This window comes from Salvelinus sp. IW2-2015, linkage group LG26 (genome assembly GCF_002910315.2).
Source record: "Salvelinus sp. IW2-2015 linkage group LG26, ASM291031v2, whole genome shotgun sequence".
Lineage (NCBI taxonomy): Eukaryota > Metazoa > Chordata > Actinopteri > Salmoniformes > Salmonidae > Salvelinus > Salvelinus sp. IW2-2015.
The window spans coordinates 8,683,635-8,707,705 of NC_036866.1; the positions used below are offsets into that span (position 1 = coordinate 8,683,635).

General features: G+C 42.7%; 2 protein-coding genes across 2 annotated transcripts in view; one reads left to right on the forward strand and one right to left on the reverse strand.

The window, feature by feature from the left end:
• The window catches only part of trmt13 (tRNA methyltransferase 13 homolog), a 14,322-nt gene extending 7,394 nt beyond the window's left edge, over nt 1-6,928 (reverse strand). Inside the window, exon 1 of the mRNA XM_023971539.2 lies at nt 6,702-6,928. Coding sequence (XP_023827307.1) covers nt 6,702-6,836 — 135 coding nt within the window. The 5' untranslated portion in view covers nt 6,837-6,928. The remainder of the gene's footprint in view (nt 1-6,701) is intronic.
• Nucleotides 6,929-7,135: 207 nt separating this feature from the next.
• sass6 (SAS-6 centriolar assembly protein) lies at nt 7,136-21,926 on the forward strand. The gene is made up of 17 exons (XM_023971537.2): nt 7,136-7,340; nt 7,686-7,746; nt 8,311-8,390; nt 8,462-8,566; nt 8,651-8,825; nt 9,170-9,247; nt 9,367-9,486; nt 10,531-10,722; nt 10,979-11,173; nt 11,304-11,393; nt 11,636-11,815; nt 12,000-12,081; nt 12,224-12,357; nt 12,893-13,015; nt 13,346-13,449; nt 13,714-13,808; nt 21,245-21,926. Exons 1-17 carry the CDS (start codon nt 7,276-7,278, stop codon nt 21,310-21,312), a joined length of 1,947 nt encoding a protein of 648 aa, XP_023827305.1. The 5' UTR covers nt 7,136-7,275; the 3' UTR covers nt 21,313-21,926.
• The last annotated feature ends 2,145 nt before the right edge of the window (nt 21,927-24,071 follow it).

Below are 24,071 nucleotides of genomic sequence, written 5' to 3' on the forward strand. Positions count from 1 at the left end.
TCTCCACTATGCCCCGTCGTTTGTGGATATAGGGGGGTGCTCCCTCTGCTTGTTCCTGAAGTCCACAATTATCTCCTTTGTTTGTTGTACGTTGAGTGTGAGGTTATTTTCCTGACACCACACTCCGAGGGTCCTCACTCCTCCCTGTAGGCCGTCTCGTCGTTGTTGGTAATCAAGCCTACCACTGTAGTGTCGTCCGCAAACTTGATGATTGAGTTGGAGGCGTGCATGGCCACGCAGTCGTGGGTGAACAGGGAGTACAGGAGAGGCTCAAAACGCACCCTTGTGGGGCCCAGTGTTGAGGATCAGCGGGGTGGAGATGTTGTTACCTACCCTTCTCACCACCTGGGGGCGGCCCGTCAGGAAGTCCAGGACCCAGTTGCACAGGGCGGGGTCGAGACCCAGGGTCTCGAGCTTGATGACGAGTTTGGAGGGTACTATGGTGTTAAATGCTGAGCTGTACACATGGACACACACATGGACGCAGTGGTCTAAGGCACTGCATCTCAGTACAAGAGGTGTCACTACAGTCCCTGGTTAGAATCCAGGCTGTATCACATTCGGCCGTGATTGGGGGTCCCATGGGGCGGCACACAATTGGCCCAGCGTCGTCCGGGTTTGGCCTTCATTGTAAATAAGAATTTGTTCTTAACTGACTTGTCTAGTTAAATAGAGGTTACACACTTACACACACCAAAAAGTTATTTTGTTGGCATTTACGTATGTCCCCATTACCAGTAAAACATAATCAAAACCTGTTTATTTCACTTACTTGTTTCGTTGTTCATTTGTTCATTTTCAACCAGGACTTCTATGGAACGCCYTTTGGTTCTTTGCGTGTCAAAAAAGATACACGTCAAAATATTTTTTCAAATAACACTATTTAACGTGTCAAATAAGCTTGTTGACCAATCAGGACCTGAATATGACTGCACGACACATAATAATTGAACGCGTTCATACATTTTTTACGTAGTTATTACATATTGATTACACTATCACTCGTATTTCATATGTCACAARGATTCATCGATACGTATGCTATGAATGCTGGTCATAAAAAAAGCTAGCTAGCTCATGGATGCAAACAATGTTCTTCCCCAAAATCATAGCAAAACGACAATATTTTTCAGTAGCTATAGTTAGCTAGCTACAGTTGAAGTCTGAAGTTTACATACACCTGAGCCAAATACATTTAAACTCAGTTTTTCACAATTCCTGACATTTAATCCAAGTAAAAGTTCCCTGTTTTAGGTCAGTTAGGATCACCACTTTTATTTTAAGAATGTGAAATGTCAGAATAATAGTAGAGAGAAAGATTTATTTCAGCTTTTATTTATTTCATCACATTCCCAGTGAGTCAGAAGTTTACATTCAAATCAAATAAAATGTTATTTGTCACATACACATGGTTAGCAGATGTTAATGCGAGTGTAGCGAAATGCTTGTGCTTCTAGTTCCGACAATGCAGTAATAACCAACGAGTAATCTAACCTAACAATTCCACAACTACTACCTTATACACACAAGTGTAAAGGGATAAAGAATATGTACATAAAGATATATGAATGAGTGATGGTACATACACTCAATTAGTATTTGGTAGCATTGCCCTTAAATTGTTTAACTTGGGTCAAACGTTTCAGATTGCCTACCACAAGCTTCCCACAATGAGTTGGGTGAATTTTGGCCCATTCCTCCTGACAGAGCTGGAGTAACTGAGTCAGGTTTGTAGGCCTCCTTGCTCGCACACGCTTTTTCAGTTCTGCCCACAAATTTTCTATAGGATTGAGGTCATGGCTTTGTGATGGACACTCCAATACCTTGACGTTGTAGTCCTTAAGCCATTTTGCCACAACTTCGGAAGTCTGCTTTGGGTCATTGTCCATTTGGAAGACCCATTTGCGACCAAGCTTCAACTTCCTGACTGATGTCTTGAGATGTTACTTCAAATATCCACATAATTTTCCTACCTCATGATGCATCTATTTTGTGAAGTGCATCAGTCCCTCTGCAGCAAAGCACCCCCACAACATGATGCTGCCCACCCGTGCTTCACGGTTGGGATGGTGTTCCCCCTTTTTCCTCCAAACATAACGATGGTCATTATGGCCAAACAGTTCTAATTTTGTTTCATCAGACCAGAGGACATTTCTCCAAAAAGTACGATCTTTGTCCCCAGTGTAGTTTGAAAACCATAGCTCTGGCTTTTTTATGGCTGTTTGGAGCAGTTCCTTGCTGAGCGCCTTTCAAGTTATGTTGATATAGGACTCGTTTTACTGTGGATATAGACACTTTTGTACCCGTTTCCTCCAGCATCTTGTTCCCATGGTGTTTATACTTGCGAGCTATTGTTTGTACAGATAACGTGGTACCTTCAGGCGTTTAGAAATTGCTCCCAAGGATGAACCAGACTTGTGAAGGTCTACAAATTTTTCCTGAGGTCTTGGCTGATTTATTTTGATTTTTCCCATGATGTCAAGCAAAGAGGCACAGAGTTTGAGGTAGGCCTTGAAATACATCCACAGTACCCCTCCAATTGACTCAAATGATGTCAATTAGCCTATCAGAAGCCATGACATCATTTCTTCTGGAATTTTCCAAGCTGTTTAAAGGCACAGTCAACTTAGTGTATGTAAACTTCTGACCCACTGGAATCGTGATACAGTGAAATATAAGTGAAATAATCTGTCTGTAAACAATTGTTGGACAAATTTCTTGTGTCATGCACAAAGTAGATGTCCTAACCGACTTGCAAAAACTATAGTTTGTTAACAAGATATTTGTGGAGTGTTTGAAAAACAAGTTTTAATGACTCCTAAGTGTATGTAAACTTCCGACTTGAACTGTAACTACACTGCTCAAAGAATAAAGGGAACACTAAAATAACACATCCTAGATCTGAATAATGAAATATTCTTATTAAATACTTTTTTCTTTACATAGTTGAATGTGCTGACAACAAAACACACAAAAATTATCAATGGAAATCAAATTTATCAACCCATGGAGGTCTGGATTTGGAGTCACACTCAAAATTAAAGTGGAAAACCACACTACAGGCTGATCCAACTTTGATGTAATGTCCTTAGAACAAGTCAAAATGAGGCTCAGTAGTGTGTGGCCTCCACGTGCCTGTATGACCTCCCTACAACGCCGGGCATGCTCCTGATGAGGGGGCGGTGGTCTCCTGAGGGATCTCCTCCCAGACCTGGACTAAAGCATCCGCCAACTCCTGGACAGTCTGTGTGCAACGTGGCGTTGGTGGATGGAGCGAGACATGATGTCCCAGATGTGCTCAATTGGATTCAGGTCTGGGGAACGGGCGGCCAGTCATAGCATCAATGCCTTCCTCTTGCAGGAACTGCTGACACACTCCAGCCACATGAGTCTAGCATTGTCTTGCATTAGGAGGATCCTAGGCCAACCGCACCAGCATATGGTCTCACAAGGGGTCTGAGGATCTCATCTCGGTACCAATGGGCAGTCAGGCTACCTCTGGCAGCACATGGAGGGCTGTGCGGCCCCCCAAAGAAATGCCACCACACACCATGACTGACCCAGCCAAACCGGTCATGCTGGAGGATGTTGCAGGCAGTAGAACGTTCTCCACGGCGTCTCCAGACTCTGTCACGTGCTCAGCGTGAACCTGCTTTCATCTGTGAAGAGCACAGGGCGCCAGTGGCGAATTTGCCAATCTTGGTGTTCTCTGGCAAATGCCAAACGTCCTGCACGGTGTTGGGCTGTGTAAGCACAACCCCCACCTGTGGACGTCGGGCCCTCATACCACCCTCATGGAGTCTGTTTCTGACCGTTTGAGCAGACACATGCACATTTGTGGCCTGCTGGAGGTCATTTTGCAGGGCTCTGGCAGTGCTCCTCCTTGCACAAAGGCGGAGGTAGCGGTCCTGCTCTGGTTGTTGCCCTCCTACGGCCTCCTCCACGTCTCCTGATGTACTGGCCTGTCTCCTGGTAGCGCCTCCATGCTCTGGACACTACGCTGACAGACACAGCAAACCTTCTTGCCACAGCTCGCATTGATGTGCCATCCTGGATGAGCTGCACTACCTGAGCCACTTGTTGGGTTGTAGACTCCGTCTCATGCTACCACTAGAGTGAAACCAGCGCCAGCATTCAAAAGTGACCAAAACATCAGCCAGGAAGCATAGGAACTGAGAAGTGGTCTGTGGTCACCACCTGCAGAACCACTCCTTATTGGGGGTGTCTTGCTAATTGCCTTTTAATTTCCAACCGTTGTGCTATTCCATTTGCACAACAGCCATGTGAAATTTATTGTCAATCAGTGTTGCTTCCTAAGTGGACAGTTTGATTTCACAGAAGTGTGATTGACTTGGAGTTACATTGTGTTGTTTAAGTGTTCCCTTTATTTTTTTGAGCAGTGTATATAGCTAGGTGTCATCATTTAAAATAACCCTAATTTATAAGACAGTTCTTATTTGATTAATGGTGGTCGAACCAATCTATGTGGAGCTAGCCACAATGGGAATTAGCCACACTAGTGGACTTTGCAGTTAGCCTTCAAAATAAAATAGGTCATTGACAGTGATGCAAATGAATACAAATAGTAGAATTATGCCATAATTGAATAGATCATGCAAAACGAGGTTGGAATGTAATACAAAGTCAAAAGACAATAATTTGTTAATTTGACAAAAATGTGTTGAAATCATACTGGATGTATTATACTTTATAATTGCATTGTGGGCATACTTATTTCACTGTACAGCCTTACCTATGGATTGTGGATCAATGACATGGGGTATCAGTCTACTTAGTGACACCCAGAGAACATTAGTGTCGTAGCACTTATTGCGGGACTTTGAAACAACTGTGAATTGAGCCACATTTATTGTCAACCTATGTGTATTGAACAGTATTCCAGAGGAAAAACAATACTGCATGGATGTTTTGGAGTTTGATAACTCTGAGGAGGACTTTGGGGAAAATATATTGGGTATTGAGTAGACTGATACCCCATTTCTTTGATCCCCAATCCTTAGGTAAAGCTGTACAGTGAAATATGAATGTCAATACACAATTGGCTGACTGGGGAGGTGATTTCACAGTCACAGTTCTGTGATAAGAGCTACAYTGCTAATATTTGCGTAAACTCTTCCCAGTTGTGTTCTGTGGGTGTCACCGAGTACACGGATACCCACTTCATTGCTTCACAATCCAACCTTGTTTAATATTATCTAGTCTAAATATGGCATGATTCCACCAATTGTAACCTTCTGCATCACTTTCAAAGAGGTACTTTTATTTTGATGGCAAATCACAAATTCAACTATTGTGCTTAATCCTTATTGTGGCTAGCTTCACAACATATAACACGGTCCGGTCGAGCCTCACTAGCCAGATGAAGCTAGCTGGCTGCTTATAACGTTAGCTTTGGYCAACAGGGTTAAGTAGTTGGCTAGCTATTTATTTTCATGAACTGATAATGAAAATGACTGCAGTTTCTACTGGTAATTGTTTTCAGGGTGGTTGTATTGGTGCTCGTAAGGTWCCAAGGTAAAGCTAGTTAGCTACCCCAGAAGTTGCGGTCGAACAAATAATGCTTTATTACAAACGCGGTATTGTAAACACATCGTTCGTGGCTTGTTTGCAGACTTTTTTGTACAGCTTTGACAGTGCTACTGATAGTAGTGGTGGAGCTTGGCTTGCATGTGCAAATTGAGAACACACAACATTCTACAATAGAACTGTTATTTGACAAGTGTCAAAATAAAAGCTTATTTAACGCGTCAAATAGTGTTATTTGACGTGTGTCTTTTGACACGCAAAGACCCAAACGGTGTTCAATAGTATGTCGTGAAGCTAATAGCAGTGACGCTAATACTGTGTAACTCCGGTAGTGCAACATCTGAAAAATAGCGTGTGCCCATGTGACAACAATTTTGGACCCCCTTGTGGCCCCCCTAAATGTTGAGTATGAAATCATTTTTACATAACAATTTTTTGCTGTCGTTCTTTTTTTTACATCCGTTATTAGACAGTGGCAACGCGGAACACTAATTTAACCTACACATTTTCTAGAGGGACGGCTTTAGGCGGAACACAACAGTATCGTACCACATGCAAAACGATATGACAACAATAACGTTTCATGTAACTGGCCCCTCTAACAGTACAACTGGCCCCAGCTTGCCCCCCCAGTTGAAATGGTCTAGAACAGCCACTGCCATGTAGTAGGATGGTGACATCCTGATAATCAAATGTGCCACTGAGAATTCTCATAAGAAACAATGGGGTGATGGCTTCATCCATATTTTTTTACAGTCTGGTTCACGTTCTAGTCGGAACTAGGAAACTCGGAAATTCCGACTTGCTAATTGGTTGTAGTTATACACGTGCTGCGTCTAACATTTGCGAGGTCCCTAGTCCCGACTGGCACATGAACGCAGCATTTGCTTCCTCCATATTTTGCTACAGTCTATGGGTGAATCGATGTAGTCGGAGATTAATTCCATTTAGCCTGGTCTCTGCATCGCTCCGTTGGTGGAGTTAATCTGAAACTTCATTCACCATGGAGTGGAGTTTAGTCAGCTATCTTCAGTTGCCATAACAGTAGCCTACACCAATCCCCCACGGTCAGGGGGTAGTTTATGGGGCTAGCCCTGMCTGGGAATACTTTGACAGTTGTGTCAAACAGTGTGGTGGTGTCCTGCTCTACTTACCGCATTAGCATGTTCCCCACAATATGCTTTTCCACTTCCAACTATCATTTTGCAGAATCGTTTTTTCTTTTCCACGTAAAAAGCACATCTTCCAGGCAGAGGTGCAGACACGCCGTCCGCGGTGGGGAGCTCCATGTTTACAACTTCCGTATAGTTACCGCGTCATCAAACTACAGTACCATAGAATGGGGACGCGTTCCAGGTGGTCTACATTTCACGAAGCTGCAACTCAATGACTGAGTATGTTTTACACATTTATATCCAGTAGTAGCTATGGCGTGTAGTTAATTTGGTGTTGTAGTCGTTTGACAGTAAGAACGACCAACAAGTGAAGCAGCACCTTGTGCTACTCCACCACTCGTCTGCAATCTAGACGATCTGGAACGTGCACATTATTTTTCGTCGTTACTTCCGTCGCCTCTTTCTCAAGTGGATGTTTCCCCAACGGTTATTCGCGGGAGAGAAGCGCCAAACTCGAAATTGAAGAGSCTATTTTTATTTTAAGAAAGGCCATACAAATCTAACCTTGGAATTTGCAATTTAGYCACTATATTTTTAGGAGTATGAAACAATCATGACAGAAACACTTTTCAACAAGCGATTGCAAGTGCACGTCAAATGCAAAGATTGCGAAGAAAGGTAAGTTCGATTGATTGCTAACGTTACCGTTAACTAGCTAGCATCATTAACGTTAGCTAGCTACCGTAACTAGCGAGATATCAAGCAATATCGACACGTGCGGCCTAACTAGATAGCMCATCAATTTGATATAGTCGTGTTTGGGCATCAGTTAACTACAGACTATCCAGTAAGCTGTGCTACGCATTACATTGCTAACTAGCTAAATTAGTATGTTCAGTAACGTTAAATGTCATCTTCGCCACTCGCCAGATGGCGCTTGATGATTACAAATATATCAATGGAGTTGTATGCTACGACTAAAAATACATTGATTMAATCTTTCTTGCTAACTTTACATTACAGGAGAGGAAATATCAGAGTCTGCATTGAGCTTCAATTAACAACTAATCCAGTCCACAAAAGGGTAAGTGGTGCTCACAACCTTGGTTGGTGTTTTGCAAGACTGGATTATTTTCCCATCATCACCCTCCCTCCTTTTATATAGTCTGAATGAGCAGTGTTTCAGAAACCAGTGCATTGATCTCGAAATGCATTGCTTACTACTGTGGGCATGCATAAATACCCAATTTAAAGATAGACTCATCAATACAACATCATACCACAGCGGGGTAACTTCCTCTGAACAGACATCATCAACACCATGGAGAAGCACCAGTCCTAATTAGCAATGCAGCGTTACAGCCACATAACTGTTAGTGGGTGTTTTAATGGAAGTGAAAGTTGCAAAAGGGTGGCCCCCCCAGGGAGGCATGCATTGGTTAGGCTATTCATGGACCTTAATGGTTTTCAAGSGCAGACCTACAAACATTAGCGACTGGATTTTGCTTAATGATTGACGTTAGTTGACGATGCACTTCCCCTGTTCAAGGGATTCCCTATCACGTCTGCTTTTCCCAAATGTCAGTCCTTCCCTCAAGTTAGTAGTTAGTGGCAAAGCCACTGTAACTWACACAACTTTGCATTCTAGGATCTGCTGGTGAGACTGACAGATGACACCGACCCTTATTTTCTGTACAACCTTTCCATATCAGAGGAGGATTTTCAAAGGTATCTTACAATTCAGTCATTGTGCCCACTATAATGAGCATACACTAATCCTACGTCTTCTCTGTCATCAGTTTGAAAGTTCAACAGGGCCTGTTGGTAGACTTTGCGTCTTTTCCTCAGAAGTTTATAGACCTGCTAAACCAATGTATCTCGGAGCAAGACAAAGAGAATCCAAGGTGAGAAGACTCTCTCAGCTCGTTGAATGTCTCCACTAACTGAGATCATGGACATGTGATGTCTCTTTGCTCTCCTTTCCCTAGATTTCTGCTCCAGTTGTCATCTCCATCATCCCCAGTATTAGACCACAGCCCTGCCAACCTCAATGTTGTGGAGACCAACGCATTCAAGCACCTCACTCACCTGTCTCTGAAGCTGCTACATGGCACTGACGTGGAGATCAAGAAGTACCTGGCAGTTCGTCTCTCCTGTGTGAAGGTAAGTGAATCTCCCGTAACTCCCTCAGAAACACTAGTTTCAGGGACACAGATTTAGCCTAGTCCTGGATAATAAACATAAAAAATAAAATAATAATAATAAAAATAAAAATAAATTTGATGGAGTTTTTCCATTGAGGTTGGTTTTAGTCCTGGAGTAGGATTCATGTGTCTGGGAAACCACCCGTAGTTGTCTTTTTGACCTCCGTCTTGGGAATGGTTGATAGCAGACCTATGAAGGACCTTGTGAGATTCCGTGAAGCAACACAGACTGCATGCAGTATACTAAAGTCTGAGAAACTTCTTCGTTGTGTTTTAAGTTATCCCCCCATTTTGATCTGTCAGGAGGAGAAGCAGCAGTTGGAACAGAGGCTGAAGAAGACTGAAGATGATCTCTCGAGGCAGCTCAGCTACACACAACAGGTAAAGCAGTAGTTGATCTGAATTGATTGATTCATCTAAAAATGTAGGCGCGAGAAGTAACGTCTTAAGTGGGTCCCGATTTTTAAAACGGTCACCTTTCATATAAACATGTCTTACAGACTCTGTCGGAGAAGAGCAGAGAGCTAGACAAGCTTCGGTCTGAGTGGACCAGCCAAACAAGCGCTCTGTCGAGCCGCCACTCTCAGGACCTCACTGCAGAGCGGGAGAACGCTTTGGAGGTATCAAGTAACTTCTCATATTATAAGTCTGATGTTTAGTTAACTGCCTGAAATAGTCGGTAAGTGCTATTCCAGTTATCAGAAGCCATAAAACCTTGAATGTTTTTTAAATCTATTTGAGATGACTGGGGTCTCCAACAGGTTTAGCCCACCTATGAGAAGCTCGCCAAACAATTCTGAAATTACATGCAATTTTCACGTGTTCCACTGAAAACTGTCATGAACAAATCTCACAAGTAGACACCGCAAGCTCCCAGCTACTATCTATTCAACACAACATTGAAATTATCCTGCCCTTGGTTAGCCAGGTTATCTGCCAATTCATTTCCAGAAATATTGCCCCTGTCTGTCTGTATGGTGCACGTGTTTGTCTATCACTCCATGTGTGGCCAGTTGATGTGATAATTGTATTGTGGGTTGACAGAAACACTTTCCCAAAACGCTTCTCAATTAAATGTTAACTGCAAAGTAGGTTTACCTGGGAGAATTATTAATTAGCAGCACAGAACCATCACCAGACCAGAACATTCGATGGCACATTCCTTAGTCCCTAGATGRACAATTAAAGGGCCAGATGCGCAATTAAAGGGGAATTACACACACYAAAAATCTTCCAGATGTGAAAGAAAGGGTGTTCTGTGATTTTAAGCATTGACATCAACCCAGAACGTCTGTTGTTTCTTTATGAACTATTGTAATTTTGAGAGTGAAAAACAAAATAAATCTAAAACCCGGAAAAATAAACTGAGAAACAGAATTTGGGAAAAATAAAACAGAATTTGGGAGAGAATAAGGGTTGAATGGAGAGAATGGAGTTGTTTATTAATAAACCATTARTTTACTATGTATATTGACAGACAACATGGTACACTACTTTCTCTTGTACAGTAAGGACCTAGGGGAGAGAAGAATGTGCCTATTTGAAAGCTAGAAAAAATGAGAAGCTCACTTCTTCTTTTAAAGTAGTTCTCATGCTAGATTTTATGATTTCTCTCAAAAATAAGTGGTGTTCTCTTGTGGTGTTTCTCATCTTGCCCTGTGCAGACACAAACCAGGCTGCAGCAGCAAAACGAGCAGCTGCGCCGGGAGCTGGAGGGAGCCCACACTAAGAGCACCCAGCAGCTGCAGAGCAGGCTGGCCGAGCTTGAGACCTCCAACAGGGACCTGACTGAGAAGAGATACAAGAGCGAGTCCACCATCCGCGACTTCAAAGCCAAACTAGTGGGACTGGAAGAGGTGAGGGGGGGGGGCAAGGGGCCTTCATTTAGTGGGGGAAATTTCATAACTGCCACTTTTGAACAGTTAACATTTTTAAGTCTGAAACACTCCTAGGATAAGTATCTGTCGGTTTATATCATGTGTGTTTTTTTTTTTTTACATCCATATTGAATTGCTGATGTGATAGAGAAATTGAAATCTTGTCGCCATGTTGACCGCCAATGTCTAAATAACCTTCTGACAAGTGTGTGTGTGTGTGTGTGTGTGAGAACAGGAGTCTCAGCGAGCGAAGCAGCAGGCCCTGTCTCTTCGGAGGGAGAACGGAACCCTGGACACGGAGTGTCACGAGAGGGAGCGTCAGGTGAACCAGCTGCAGACACGCGTGGCAGTCCTGGAGCAGGAGATGAAAGATAAGGAGCAGCTCGTGCTCCGCACCAAGGAAGTGTTGGAAGCCACTCAGCAACAGAAGGTATGTAGTCAGTCCCCTGGGCAAATGGAGAGCATTTACCCCCTCAATACTGTCAGAAAAGCCAGGATCTTTGTTAAAATTAATATTAATGAATTATGTCAAAACTGTGACATTCTGTGTTTGTGTGTAGAACTCAGTTGAAGGAAATGCCGAAAGCAAACAACTCCAAATAGGAAAACTGGAAGCCACAGTGAAATCCCTGTCTGAGGAACTCATAAAGGTGGGTTACTTACATTTCCAGTCYTGGCTTTTTGTTTTGCATGTAATGGTCTGAAAATACATGGTCACAGACTCAATCCAGTCAAGTTCAAATCCACAAGTCTTTGTCCACTCATGCACTTATTTGAGTCAAAATATTTATACCAATTTTGTCTTGGGTCTGATCACATGCCCTTTGAGAAAGAACACATTGAGCGTGGGGGTGAAGTACCGTCTTGACACTACTTCGTGTTGACTTCCTAGGCCAACGGCATCATCAAGAAGCTGCAGGGAGAGCTGAGGGGCCTGGTGGGGAAGATCAAGGTGAAGAACACTGTGATGGTGTCACAGGAGAAGGTGCTTCAGGAGACCCAGGAGAGGCTGCACAAAGCCCAGAGAGACCTGCAGGACACTCAGCAGCAGCTCAAGCATAGAGACGAGGAGGTGTGTGTTTCCATTACAGAGTGTCCACTACCTTAAATGCGAATCTGAGGATAACAAAAATGGTCAGAAATGGCTGCCAAAAGACTGTGTGTGTGTAAGCAAAGTTCTGAGGAGTAGTGGGCGCTGACATAATTCTTGGGTGTCAAYTTTGGATGGATCTTTTTGGTTGTAACTTCCACTGTAGGTGTCGAAGTTGAAGGAGCAGTTGGAGGAGACGGTTCAGAAATTAGACGAAAGCAGGGAGGTGCTGAAAACAAACGAGAATGGTATGGAAGGTTTTTTTAAAGAAATGGTTCACAAAAAATACAACTACATGATTTTGCGCTTAACCTTGGCTGTTATCAAATGACCTACTGTTTGTATTCCTTTAGTCTTCCCCCGCAACAATGGATTTGTTTTATCCTTCAGTTATAATGTGGCTGAACAAACAGCTGAATGAGAACCAGTTATCCAGGAAGCCAGAGACCCTTGGAACGTTTGAGACTCCTTCAGCTCTCTCAGCCTCAGCTGGAGAGAGGATGGGCAGTGCATCTCACAACATGGTAAGCACTAAACATGTCATAGTACACGTTAAGGTATTGGTTTGATATGTTTTAGTTGCAGTGGGTATCGTTTTTATTTTATTTTTAATTGCAGCTTTAGATACGTGTGTCGATTTAAAAAAAAAAAAAAAAAAAAAAAAAGTTAATTTGAGTTGTATGCAGGCGTCTTTAAGGCAGACTCTGCAATATGACATCATCCACAGGCAGGGAAACTTCCTGCTTATAGACTTCAATAAAACTCTAATCTGCTAAGACTATCTGCTGCTATTATCTGCAGCTATTAGTAGGGACGCGTTACGCAGGCGGCAGGACACACAGTTTTGGAATATTCAGATATATGAATAAACTTGCTTCCGACATGTATAACAAGGAATCATGTCAGCTCTATTCATGGTATTTCTATCTGCAAGGTTCGACAATGTTGTGAATGATGACATCATATTGTCAAGTCTACCTTTTTTAAAGTTACGATTCGACCAGCAAAGTGCACACYATCAGATCAGCTCAAGTCATGTGTGCTTGACTTTGTTTTCAGCTGGACAGCCGAGCGTTTCCCTCCTCGGCCGGACAGGGCTACCCCATCACGTCTACGCTGAACTCCAAACTCCCTCTGTCCAGCCGCTCCGTCTTCTCACACAACCAGGGCCCTGGAGCCAAGGCAGGCTAATCTTTTCTCCTTTGTTACTCTAAATTCTAATTAAACTTTCATGCTATATTTAGAAGTGTGTTGAAATYGGTGTGGTTTTGCAATGACACAGCCTTGAATTTGGGCCACATCATGAATAGCAACCTGGATGATTTACCTAAACACTAATAATTAACAATTCCTTACGTCGACTATAATTTCATCGTGGAAGAACCAATACCTATGAGGTGTGGGATAAGGCAGCTTGAACTTAATTGTATGTTGTGGTTTCTAACTCGTTTCAACTGTTTTCGGGGGTTTGCTTGAATTCTGACTTTTTTGTTGACCTGGACTGAATTGCAGGTCCAGTTTAACCCCATGAGTACCAAGCCCGGCATGTCTCCTGTGGATGTGAGGGACGGGAGCCCCACAGCACAGCATCCCCCTCAGCCCTCCAACAAAGAGAAGTGAGTCCAGCTCTCTGTTTGGGGATTCCATGTGTGGTTCTAGTTTACGTTGTGTGCTTTCAGCATCAGAATTAACTTGGKAGTGTTCAGAAACGTTTTCTCTGCTCACTGTTACACGAAAATAGCTCCCTGTTTATTGGATGGTGCATCACCATCAGCAAGAGCCCAAGACCATCTACTTTATTCTCTGGGCCTTCCATTCAGGCTGCCTTTTTWCCACCTTCATAACTGTCTTATTCTTCTTTCTCTTTTTTGAACTTGTAGTGGCGAGCCTGCTGGGTTGGAGTCCAAGTACTTTGAGAAGCGAGACGACAGCATTCCCCTCCGTGGTCTGTTGTCTGGCATGCACCTCAACAGAGGTAAGCCCACATCCATACCTGCTTTGTAGACACTGGGGGTTATTTGTTTGAGTGATTCATGACAGTTTGAGGGGAAGTTCACTCTACAGTCCCTTCCCACTGGGCACAACACATCATTTCAACATGGAAATGTGGGTAATATTTGGTTGAGACGTTGATCAATGAGATTTCAACCTTTTTAAATGTAATCTCAACTGCAATCCAGGTCATGTGGTTCTGCTATTAGATGAAGCACAGTGAAACTTACAATGGGTGAATAAAGTACATGGTGCAAGAGATCAAAGCTGTTTGAGATTCTGCACAGATTATTATAGCAATCCACAGACCTGCAACCTTTGCATGCTCTCTAGAACATGCACGCTTTCTATGATTAGATAACAAGACATTTCTAGTTAGGCTACTACAGCAGGCTAACCTCAATGTGGCCATGGATGTGTTACTCATTTTAAGGTTGAATAAATACTGCAAGACCTTAGTCTGTAAATCAGCCTTAACTTTTGGATATTTACTATATTACAAAAGTGATATTGAACTGTTTGGTTGTCAACGCAACCAAACATCAACATTTGAAGGAGATGTATCTTTTGACACTGAGTTAGTCTGATTTTAATTCCAGTTTATCAAAAAATGTATCATTGATATGTTGGCTTCACGTCTCCATCTCAACCAAAAATCAAAGTTAAAGAATAGCGCTAAATAAAATCCAACTTCTTTTAAAGTTTGATTTGATTGAGTCATTTTCTTTAACTTAGATTTTTGGTTGAGATGGAGACATGAAGCCAACATATTATTTATTTGTAGACAAARTGGAATTTAAAGCCAGACTAAGTCAGTGGTCCAGGTGGACCTTCAAATGTTTATATTTGGTTGCATTGACTACCAAGCACAACTTAATATCCAGTTTGTCTACAAATAAATAATTGATATGTTGGATTCACGTCTCCATCTCAACCAAAAATTCAAGTTAAAGAATAGGACTTAATCTAATCAGACTTAAATAAAGTTTGATTTGATTTATTACTTTTCTTTAACTTAGATTTTTGTTTAAAATCAACCAAAGCTTGAAACCCTAGGCCTATATGCATTGTCTATTTTTTTTGTTTAACCCTTGGTTGAGTTGAAACTAGCGGAGGATGACTTTGCAAATGCTTTATAGGCCTAAATACTATCATTGATTATATATGACTTCTAAAGTATGGTTGCATTTATTTTGCTCTGTTAAACCTACCCTTTGAAATMACTTCGATAGGAACAATAAATATATTTAGTTATTAAGAGATCTCTCAATCATTCTCATGATGGCACATTGGTCTGTGACAGTGTTGGAGCAAAATTATTTTATTAGCCTAATGCTGTTGTGACTGCAAAATGTTTTGTTAGTCACTGGTCATTTCCCACAGCTGTCCAGTAACCTCATCATACACCCAACAAAGGAGTGATTTGTTCCTTATCTCTGTGACACTGAAAGCCATCCAGGTTGAATTCTTCTRCTGTCTGTTTGTTTAGGCTCTAAAGATAATCACTCCCCTATCTTAAGACACATAGACTGTAAGAACTGGTTAGAACCTGTTTTTGTTTGTTTGAATGCTTTAAGGGAGTATAACCAATTACRCTTATGTATCTCCTTTGTAAGATGGCCTCCCTCTTTGAGGGACAAGAAGCTTTTTGTGTTGGGGGCGTATATAAAGACTGAGGGGCTTGTAAATAGTCAAGATCCTATCCGGGTTCATCCTGAGAGGGAGATCATCCTTGCAATTGCTCGAATAAACCTCGTATTGCTGATAGGAGTTCTGCCTGATTCCATGACTCAGCGGTCTAAGGCACTGCATCGTCYCTACAGATCCGGGTTCACACAATTGGCCCAGCGTCGTCCGGATTAGGGGAGGGTTTGGCTGGCCGGGATGTCCTTGTCCCATTGTGCTCTAGCGATTCCTGTGGCGGGCCGGGCGCATGCACGCTGACACGGTCGCCAATTGTACAGTGTTTCCTCCGACACATTGGTGCGGCTGGCTTCCGGGTAAAGTGAGCAGTGTGTCAAGAAGCAGTGCGGCTTGGCAGGGTCGTGTTTCGGAGGACGCATGGCTCTCGACCTTTGCCTCTCCCGAGTCCGTACGGGAGTTGCAGCGATGGGACAAGACTGTAACTACGAATTGGATATCACAAAGTTGGGGAGAAAAAGGGGTAAACAAAATTACCTTGGATGGGAGGCCAAATCAGTAGGAGGTGCAGTAGGAGTGGCTGCCCAGCCTGTACATTTAATAAAACATTTTAGATAGTGAAGTTTACACTTAGTGTACAAAACATTAGGAACACCTTCCTAATATTAAGTTGCCTTTTGCCTTCAGAACAGCCTCAATTCTTCGGGGCATAGCCTCTACAAGATGTCAAGCATTCCACAGGGATGCGGGCCCATGTTGGCTGGAAGTCCTTTGGGTGGTGGACCATTCTTGATACATATGGGAAACTGTTTACAGTGGAAAAACCCAGCAGCGTTGCAGTTCTTGACACACRCAAATCGGTGTGCCTGGCACCTACTACCATATCCTGTTCAAAGGCACTTAAATACTTGTCTTGCTCATTCACCCTTTGAATGGCACACATACACAATCCATGTCTCAAGGCTTAAAAATCCTTCTTTAACCTGTGTCCTCCCCTTCATCTACAGTGGTGGCCAAAAGTTTGGAGAATGACACAAATATTAATTTCCACAAAGTTTGCTGCTTCAGTGTCTTTAGATATTTTTGTCAGATGTTACTATGGAATACTAAAGTATAATTATAAGCATTTCATAAGTGTCAAAGGCTTTTATTGACAATTACATGAAGTTGATGCAAAGAGTCAATATTTGCAGTGTTGACCCTTCTTTTTCAAGACCTCTGCAATCAGCCCTGGCATGCTGTCAATTAACTTCTGGGCCACATCCTGACTGATGGCAGCCCATTCTTGCATAATCAATGCTTGGAGTTTGTCAGAATTTGTGGGTTTTTGTTTGTCCACCTGCCTCTTGAGGATTGACCGCAAGTTCTCAATGGGATTAAGGTCTGGGGAGTTTCTTGGCCATGGACCCAAAAGATCAATATTTTGTTCCCCGAGGCACTTAGTTATCACTTTTGCCTCATGCCAAGGTGCTCCATCATGCTGGAAAAGGCATTGTTCGTCACCAAACTTTTCCTGGATGGTTGGGAGAAGTTGCTCTCGGAGGATGTATTGGTACCATTTTTTTTTTAAATTCATGGCTGTGTTCTTAGGCAAAATTTATTCATGGCTGTGTTCTTAGGCAAAATTTATTCATGGCTGTGTTCTTAGGCAAAACTCCCTTGGCTGAGAAGCAGCCCCACACATGAATGGTCTCAGGATGCTTTACTGTTGGCATGACACAGGACTGATGGTAGCGCTCACCTTGTCTTCTCCGGACAAGCTTTTTTCTGGATTCCCCAAACAATCGGAAAGGGGGATTCATCAGAGAAAATTACTTTACCCCAGTCCTCAGCAGTCCAATCCCTGTACCTTTTGCAGAATATCAGTCTGTCCCTGATGATTTTCCTGGAGAGAAGTGGCTTCTTTGCTGCCCTTCTTGAAACCAGGGCATCCTTCAAAAGTCTTTGCCTCACTGTGCGTGCAGATGCACTCACACCTGCCTGCTGCCATTCCTGAGCAAGCTCTTTACTGATGGTGCCCCGATCCCGCAGCTGATCAACTTTAGGAGACGGTCCTGGCGCTTGCTGGACTTTCTTGGGCACCCTGAAGCCTTCTTCACAACAATTGAACCGCTCTCCTTGAAGTTCTTGATGATCTGATAAATGGTTAATTTAGGTGCAATCTTACTGGCAGCAATATCCTTGCCTGTGAAGCCCTTTTTGTGCAAAGCAATGATGACGGCACGTGGTTCCTTGCAGGTAACCATGGTTGACAGAGGAAGAACAAAGATTCCAAGCACCACCCTCCTTTTGAAGTTCCAGTCTGTTATTCAAACTCAATCAGTATGTCAGAGTGATCTCCCAGCTTGTCCTCGTCAACACTCACACCTGTGTTAACGACAGAAATCACTGACATGTCAGCTGGTCCTTTTGTGGCAGGGCTGAAAATGCAGTGGAAATGTTTTTGGGAGATTCAGTTCATTTGCAGTGGCTAAGAGGGACTTTGCAATTCATCTGATCACTCTTCATAACATTCTGTAGTATATGCAAATTGCCATCATACAAACTGAGGCAGCAGACTTTGTAAAATTAATATTTGTGTCATTCTCAAAACATTGGCCACGACTACACTGATTGATTAAATGGATTTAACAAGTGACCATAGCTTTCACCTGGTCAGTCTCATGGAAAAGAGCAGGTGTTCTTAATGTTTTGTACACTTTGTATAATGTTGAAGGTCCATTTCAAAGTTACAAATTCAACATATTTTATATACAAGGTTTGTCTGTTTAAATTGGTTACAATTTTTGACTTAATCCTGTGGTTGACAATTTCACTCAACAGTTTGCATTGATTATTATTTTTTTATCCAATGTACACTGCTCAAAAAATAAAGGGAACACTTAACAACACAATGTTACTCCAAGTCAATCACAACTTCTGTGAAATCAAACTGTCCACTTAGGAAGCAACACTGATTGACAATAAATTTTCACATGCTGTTGTGCAAATGGAATATACAACAGGTGGAAATTATAGGCAACTATAGGGCACAAGACACCCCCAATAAAGGAGTGGTTCTGCAGGTGGTGACCACAGACCACTTCTCAGTTCCTATGCTTCCTGGCTGATGTTTTGGTCACTTTTGAATGCTGGCGGTGCTTTTCACTCTGTGGTAGCATGAGACTGAGTCTACAACCACACAAGTGGTTCAGGTAGTGCAGCTCATCCAGGATGGCACATCAATGCGAGCTGTGGCAAGAAGGTTTGCTGTGTCTGTCAGCGTAGTGTCCAGAGCATGGAGGCGCTACCAGGAGACAAGCCAGTACATCAGGAGACGTGGAGGAGGCCCGTATGGAGGGCAACAACCCAGCAGCAGGACGCGTACCTCTCCGCCTTTGTGCAAGGAGGAGCACTGCCAGAGCCTGCAAAATGACCTCCAGCAGGCCACAAATGTGCATGTGTCTGCTCAAACGGTTCAGAAACAGAATCCACGAGGGTGGTATGAGGCCCGACGTCCACAGGTGGGGGTTGTGCTTACAGCCCAACACCGTGCAGGACGTTTGGCATTTGCCAGAGAACACCAAAGATTGGCAAATTCGCCACTGGCACCCTGTGCTCTTCACAGATGAAAGCAGGTTCACACGTGAGCACAGTTGACAGACGTGACAGAGTCTGGAGACGCCGTGGAGAATGTTCTGCTGCCTGCAACATCCTCCAGCATGACCGGTTTTGCGGTGGGTCAGTCATGGTGTGGGGTGGCATTTCTTTGGGGGCCGCACAGCCCTCCATGGGCTCGCCAGAGGACGTGACTGCCATTAGGTACGGAGATGAGATCCTCAGACCCTTGTGAGACCATATGCTGGTGCGGTTGGCCCTGGGTTCCTCCTAATGCAAGACATGCTAGACCTCATGTGGCTGGAGTGTGTCAGACAGTTCCTGCAAGAGGAAGGCATTGATGCTATGGACTGGCCCGCCCGTTCCCCAGACCTGAATCCAATTGAGCACATCTGGGACATACATGTCTCGCTCCATCCATCAACCGAACGTTGCACCACAGACTGTCCAGGAGTTGGCGGATGTTTTAGTCCAGGTCTGGAGGAGATCCCTCAGGAGACCATCCCCACCTCATAAAGAGCATGCCAGGCGTTGTAGGGAGGTCATACAGGCACGTGGAGGCCAACCACTACTGAGCCTATTTTGACTTGTTTTTAAGGAACATTACATCAAAGTTGATCAGTGCAAGTGTGGTTTTCCACTTTAATTTTGAGTGTGACTCCAAATCCAGACTCCATAAATTTGATTTCCATTGATAATTTTTGTGTGATTTTGTTGTCAGCACATTCAACTATGTAAAGAAAAAGTATTTAATAAGAATATTTCATTCATTCAGATCTAGGATGTGTTTTATTTTGAGCAGTGTACTTTACAACAGATTCCATGTCATAATACTTGACAATTACATTGAAACAAAGTTGATTCAACCAGTTTTGTGCCAGTGGGTTTGTTCTGCATTTATTATTATTTTTAGCTTGAGTTTAAATCATACACATTAGATGCGTTCAAATACCCATACTGTATACTACATACTATTAGTTAATTTTGTATACTGTAAACGAACAGTATCCTTTCAGTTGAGCGTATTGCTCTTTGCCGGTCTACCGAAGTTTGCTGTTGCTATGCAACCTCTTGCTAGCTAGTTAGCATTACAAATTACTAGTTAGACATTTACGACTTCGGGTGTGTTGTAAATTCAATCTGGAGGATAGAATTATGGAGCGCACACTGGACGCTCCGCCGAGGAATAGGGTGATTTGAGCGTTCTGACCTTACAGCGGCAGTCAAGCACCCAAGCTAATGTTGGCTAGCTTGCTACGCTACTTCCAGACACAAATGAGACACTCTGAATTTTCCCTCGCCCTAGCAGAGTCGGTTAGGCAGTTTATTATCCAGAAAGTTGGTGACTGTAACTGTGCTGCTGGCAACAATTTAATTACGCTTTTTTGCTGACTTTTACTGACACCGGCCACATTCAATGGGTATTGGCGCGCTCGTAAATTCATTATTCTGCGCTCTGGTACACTCAGACTAGAGTGCTCTGAAATCGGAGTAGATAGCAAGAGCGAATTTCTGAAAGCAGCAGAATGTCCATTGAACGCACAACGACGATACCATTTAGCTAAGAATGTCGGGAATAATCAAGTAAATAAACATTGGGTAGTTAYCCTATACTTAACATATTGTCAGGTTTGCTGTATTATTAGCCAYCTAATGTTAGCTTACATACAGGTGCATARGGTTGTAATGATAAGCTATGTGGTTCATAAGGACAGCGTAACTAACAAATTGTCAGCCAACATAACATGTAAGGTAACTTATTTGAAAAATCATTACTTTTTACATTGTTCAACATTTAACATGGTCATAATTAGTTAAAGCAATGAATTTGTATCCGCTCTCGTTGTACGGGTGCATATTTTCCGACATTTTCTGAAAATSTGAAGCCATGCCCATTTCCTGAATTGCATTATGMGCCCTAAAGTACAGAAATGGTGTCCTCTGCATGTATACTTAATATTTTTGTGAATTTAGTACGACAGCCGGGAACMTTTGGGAMAGTAACTATATCCATATTATGACCAATATGCATATTATATACTCGATTAACGTCACAAATAGTGCAGTTAGTATGAGTATTCGAACACAGCTATTGTCTTGCACATTGTCAGTAACCTTGCTGAATTAAGATTCAGATTTTATGTCTGTCATACAACAAAAATGTTCCCCCGTTGTCTCTAGATGTTCCAAGGCCACCACCAGCCAAGCCTGGCCTGCACTCTCTGTCGTCCGCTTACTTCCCTGGCTGAGAAGGAATGGAGCCAAGAACTACTGTAATGTCCACTCCACAACACACCACTGAATACAACAGTGACTAAGGAGAGTGAACTGTTAGACCAACCACAGATTCTCACAGTACCTCCACCTATGTTAATGTTTTTAACCTGTGCTGTGTTTCCAAGTATTTATTAAAAAGATAACCAATCAATAGTAATAAAGCCACTTGATCGGTTTGCCAAATATTACGTTTGTTGGTTTGTTTAAAAYATAACTTTGTCGTCACGTCTTACTCGTAATTAGCATTGACTTAACTAATGCTGTCATCATGTTGCTCTGGGTGTTCTRGTAACTTTTAACACTCAATAGTACTCAAGTCCTGGTACGAATGATACATTCTACCAACGAGTGTTTCTCAAGAAAAGCTGCCGTCTGTTCACATGGTGCAACAATTTGATAAAAGATAACCTTAAAGTTAACATGTACATGCTAATCGCAAGTCATCACCAGCATATTGATGAACAGAGCCTCAACCACAGAATGATTGCTACTYAAGTGTTTGCTGTGTAAAAACTGTACATATGGGTGTATGAAATGGATCATTAATGTGTGTGTATATCTGTAGATTAAAGTTTTGTTTTCAGAATCTGTTGTCAAGTCTCTCTGATRAACTAGCTACAATGAACAAAAATATAAACGCAACATGTGAAGTGTTGGTTTCATGAGCTGAAATAAACGATCCCAGAAATTTTCCATACACACAAAAAGCTTATTAATCTAAATTTGTTTGCATCCCTGTTAATAAGCATGTTTCCTTTGATATACCATCCACCTGACAGGTGTGGCACATCAATAAGCTGATTAAACACCAGTCTCAACGTCAACAGTGAAGAGGCGACTCCGGGATGCTGACCTTCTAGGCAGAGTTCCTCTGTCCAGTGTCTGTTCTTTTGCCCATCTTAATCTTTTATTTTTATTGGCCAGTCTGAGATAATGGCTTTTTCTTTGCAACTCTGCCTAGAAGARCAGCATCCCAGAGTCGCCTCTTCACTGTTGACGTTGAGACTGGTGTTTTGCGGGTACTATTTAATGAAGCTGCCAGTTGAGGACTTGTGAGGCTTCTGTTTCTCAAACTAGACAATAATGCACTTGTCCTCTTGCTCAGTTGTGCACAGGGGCCTCCCACTCCTTTCTATTCTGATGATTGTGTGCAAAGTCACAGTCCCCAAGTCCAGAACAGACTATGGGAGAAACATAGTACCACATAGAGCCATGACTACATGGAACTCTATTCTGCATCAAGTAACTGATGCGAGCAGTAAAATTAGATTTAAAAACAGATAGAAAAAAACACCTTATGGAACAGGGGGGACTGTGAAGCAACACAAAACATTGGCACAAACACATGCATACACACACACACATGATAACATACGCACTATACATACACATGGATTTAGTACTGTAGATATGTGGTAGTGGTGGAGTAGGGGCCTGAGGGCACACAGTGTGTTGTGAATGTATTGTAATGTTTTAAAATTGTATGAACTGCCTTAATTTTGCTGGACCCCAGGAAGAGTAGCTGCTGCTTTGGCCGAAACTAATGGGGATCCATAATAAATACAAATACAAATAGTACGATTCAATCTTAGTCCTGAATTGACACTTTGCCTGTTTGATGGTTCGTCGAAGAAGGGCAATAGCTTGGCGATTTCTTATAAGCATTCCGGGAGAGTCCCTAAACCACTTTAGCCAGTGCGGATGTTGCCTGTAATCCATGGCTTCTTGGTTGGGGTATGTACATACAGTCACTGTGGGGACGCACGTCATCGATGCACTTATTGATGAAGCAGTGATTGATGTGGTGTACTCCTTCCTCAATGCATCGGAAGAATCCCAGAACATCATTCCAGTCTATGCTAGCAAAACCAGTCCTGTAGCTTAGCATTTTTTATTTTTATTTCACCTTTATTTAACCAGGTAGGCAAGTTGAGAAACAAGTTCTTTTTTTACAACTGCGACCATGGCCAAGATAAAGCAAGGATTTTGACCACATATAAAACACAAAGTTACACATGGAGTAAAACAAGACATCACAGTCAATAATTACAATAATAAGTCTAATACAATGTGAGCAGTAATGAGTGAGATAAGCGGCAGGTAAATTTGCAATAGAATAGTGTATAGTCCCATGGGTGAAAGATTGTAATAATAGCATTAGAATTTTAACCACTGGAAATGGTTTGTAGTATTTTTGAACAGATGAGTAGTGCAAAGTAATAAGGTTAACACTGGAGTGGTTGTCAAAGGAGAAAAATATTAATATAATACAGTAGGGGAAGGAAGGTAGGTTGTTATGGGCTATTTATAAGATGGGCTTAATGTACAGGTGCAGTGATCTGTGAGCCTGCTCTGTTACAGCTGGTGTTAAGCTAGGTGAGGGAGAGTAAGTGTTCCAAGTTTCAAGAGATTTTTTTGTAGTTCGTTCCAAGTCATTGGCAGCAGAGAACTGGATAGGAGTAGGCGGCAAAAGGAGGTTTGGCTTTGGGTGGTGACAACTTGAGATATACCTAGCTGGAAGCGCGTGCTACACTTGGCTGGGTGCTGCTATGGTGACCGCGAAGCTGAGATAAGGGGGGAACTTTACCTAGCAGGGCTTGTTATGATAACCTGGATGCCAGTGGGTTTGGCGACGAGAGTGAAGGCGAGGGCCAGCCAATCGAGAGACGTACGGTCGCAGTGGTGGGTAGTATATGGGGCTTTGGTGACAAAATGGATGGGCACTGTGATA

What these genes read in the sequence shown, in the direction of transcription:
- sass6 (XM_023971537.2), top strand. Translation starts at nt 7,276, where the DNA reads ATGACAGAAACACTTTTCAACAAGCGATTGCAAGTGCACGTCAAATGC. An exon ending in AAGCCACTCAGCAACAGAAG is followed by an intron (nt 11,174 to 11,303) that starts GTATGTAGTCAG and finishes GTTTGTGTGTAG; the next exon opens with AACTCAGTTGAAGGAAATGC. An exon ending in TGTCTGAGGAACTCATAAAG is followed by an intron (nt 11,394 to 11,635) that starts GTGGGTTACTTA and finishes TTGACTTCCTAG; the next exon opens with GCCAACGGCATCATCAAGAA.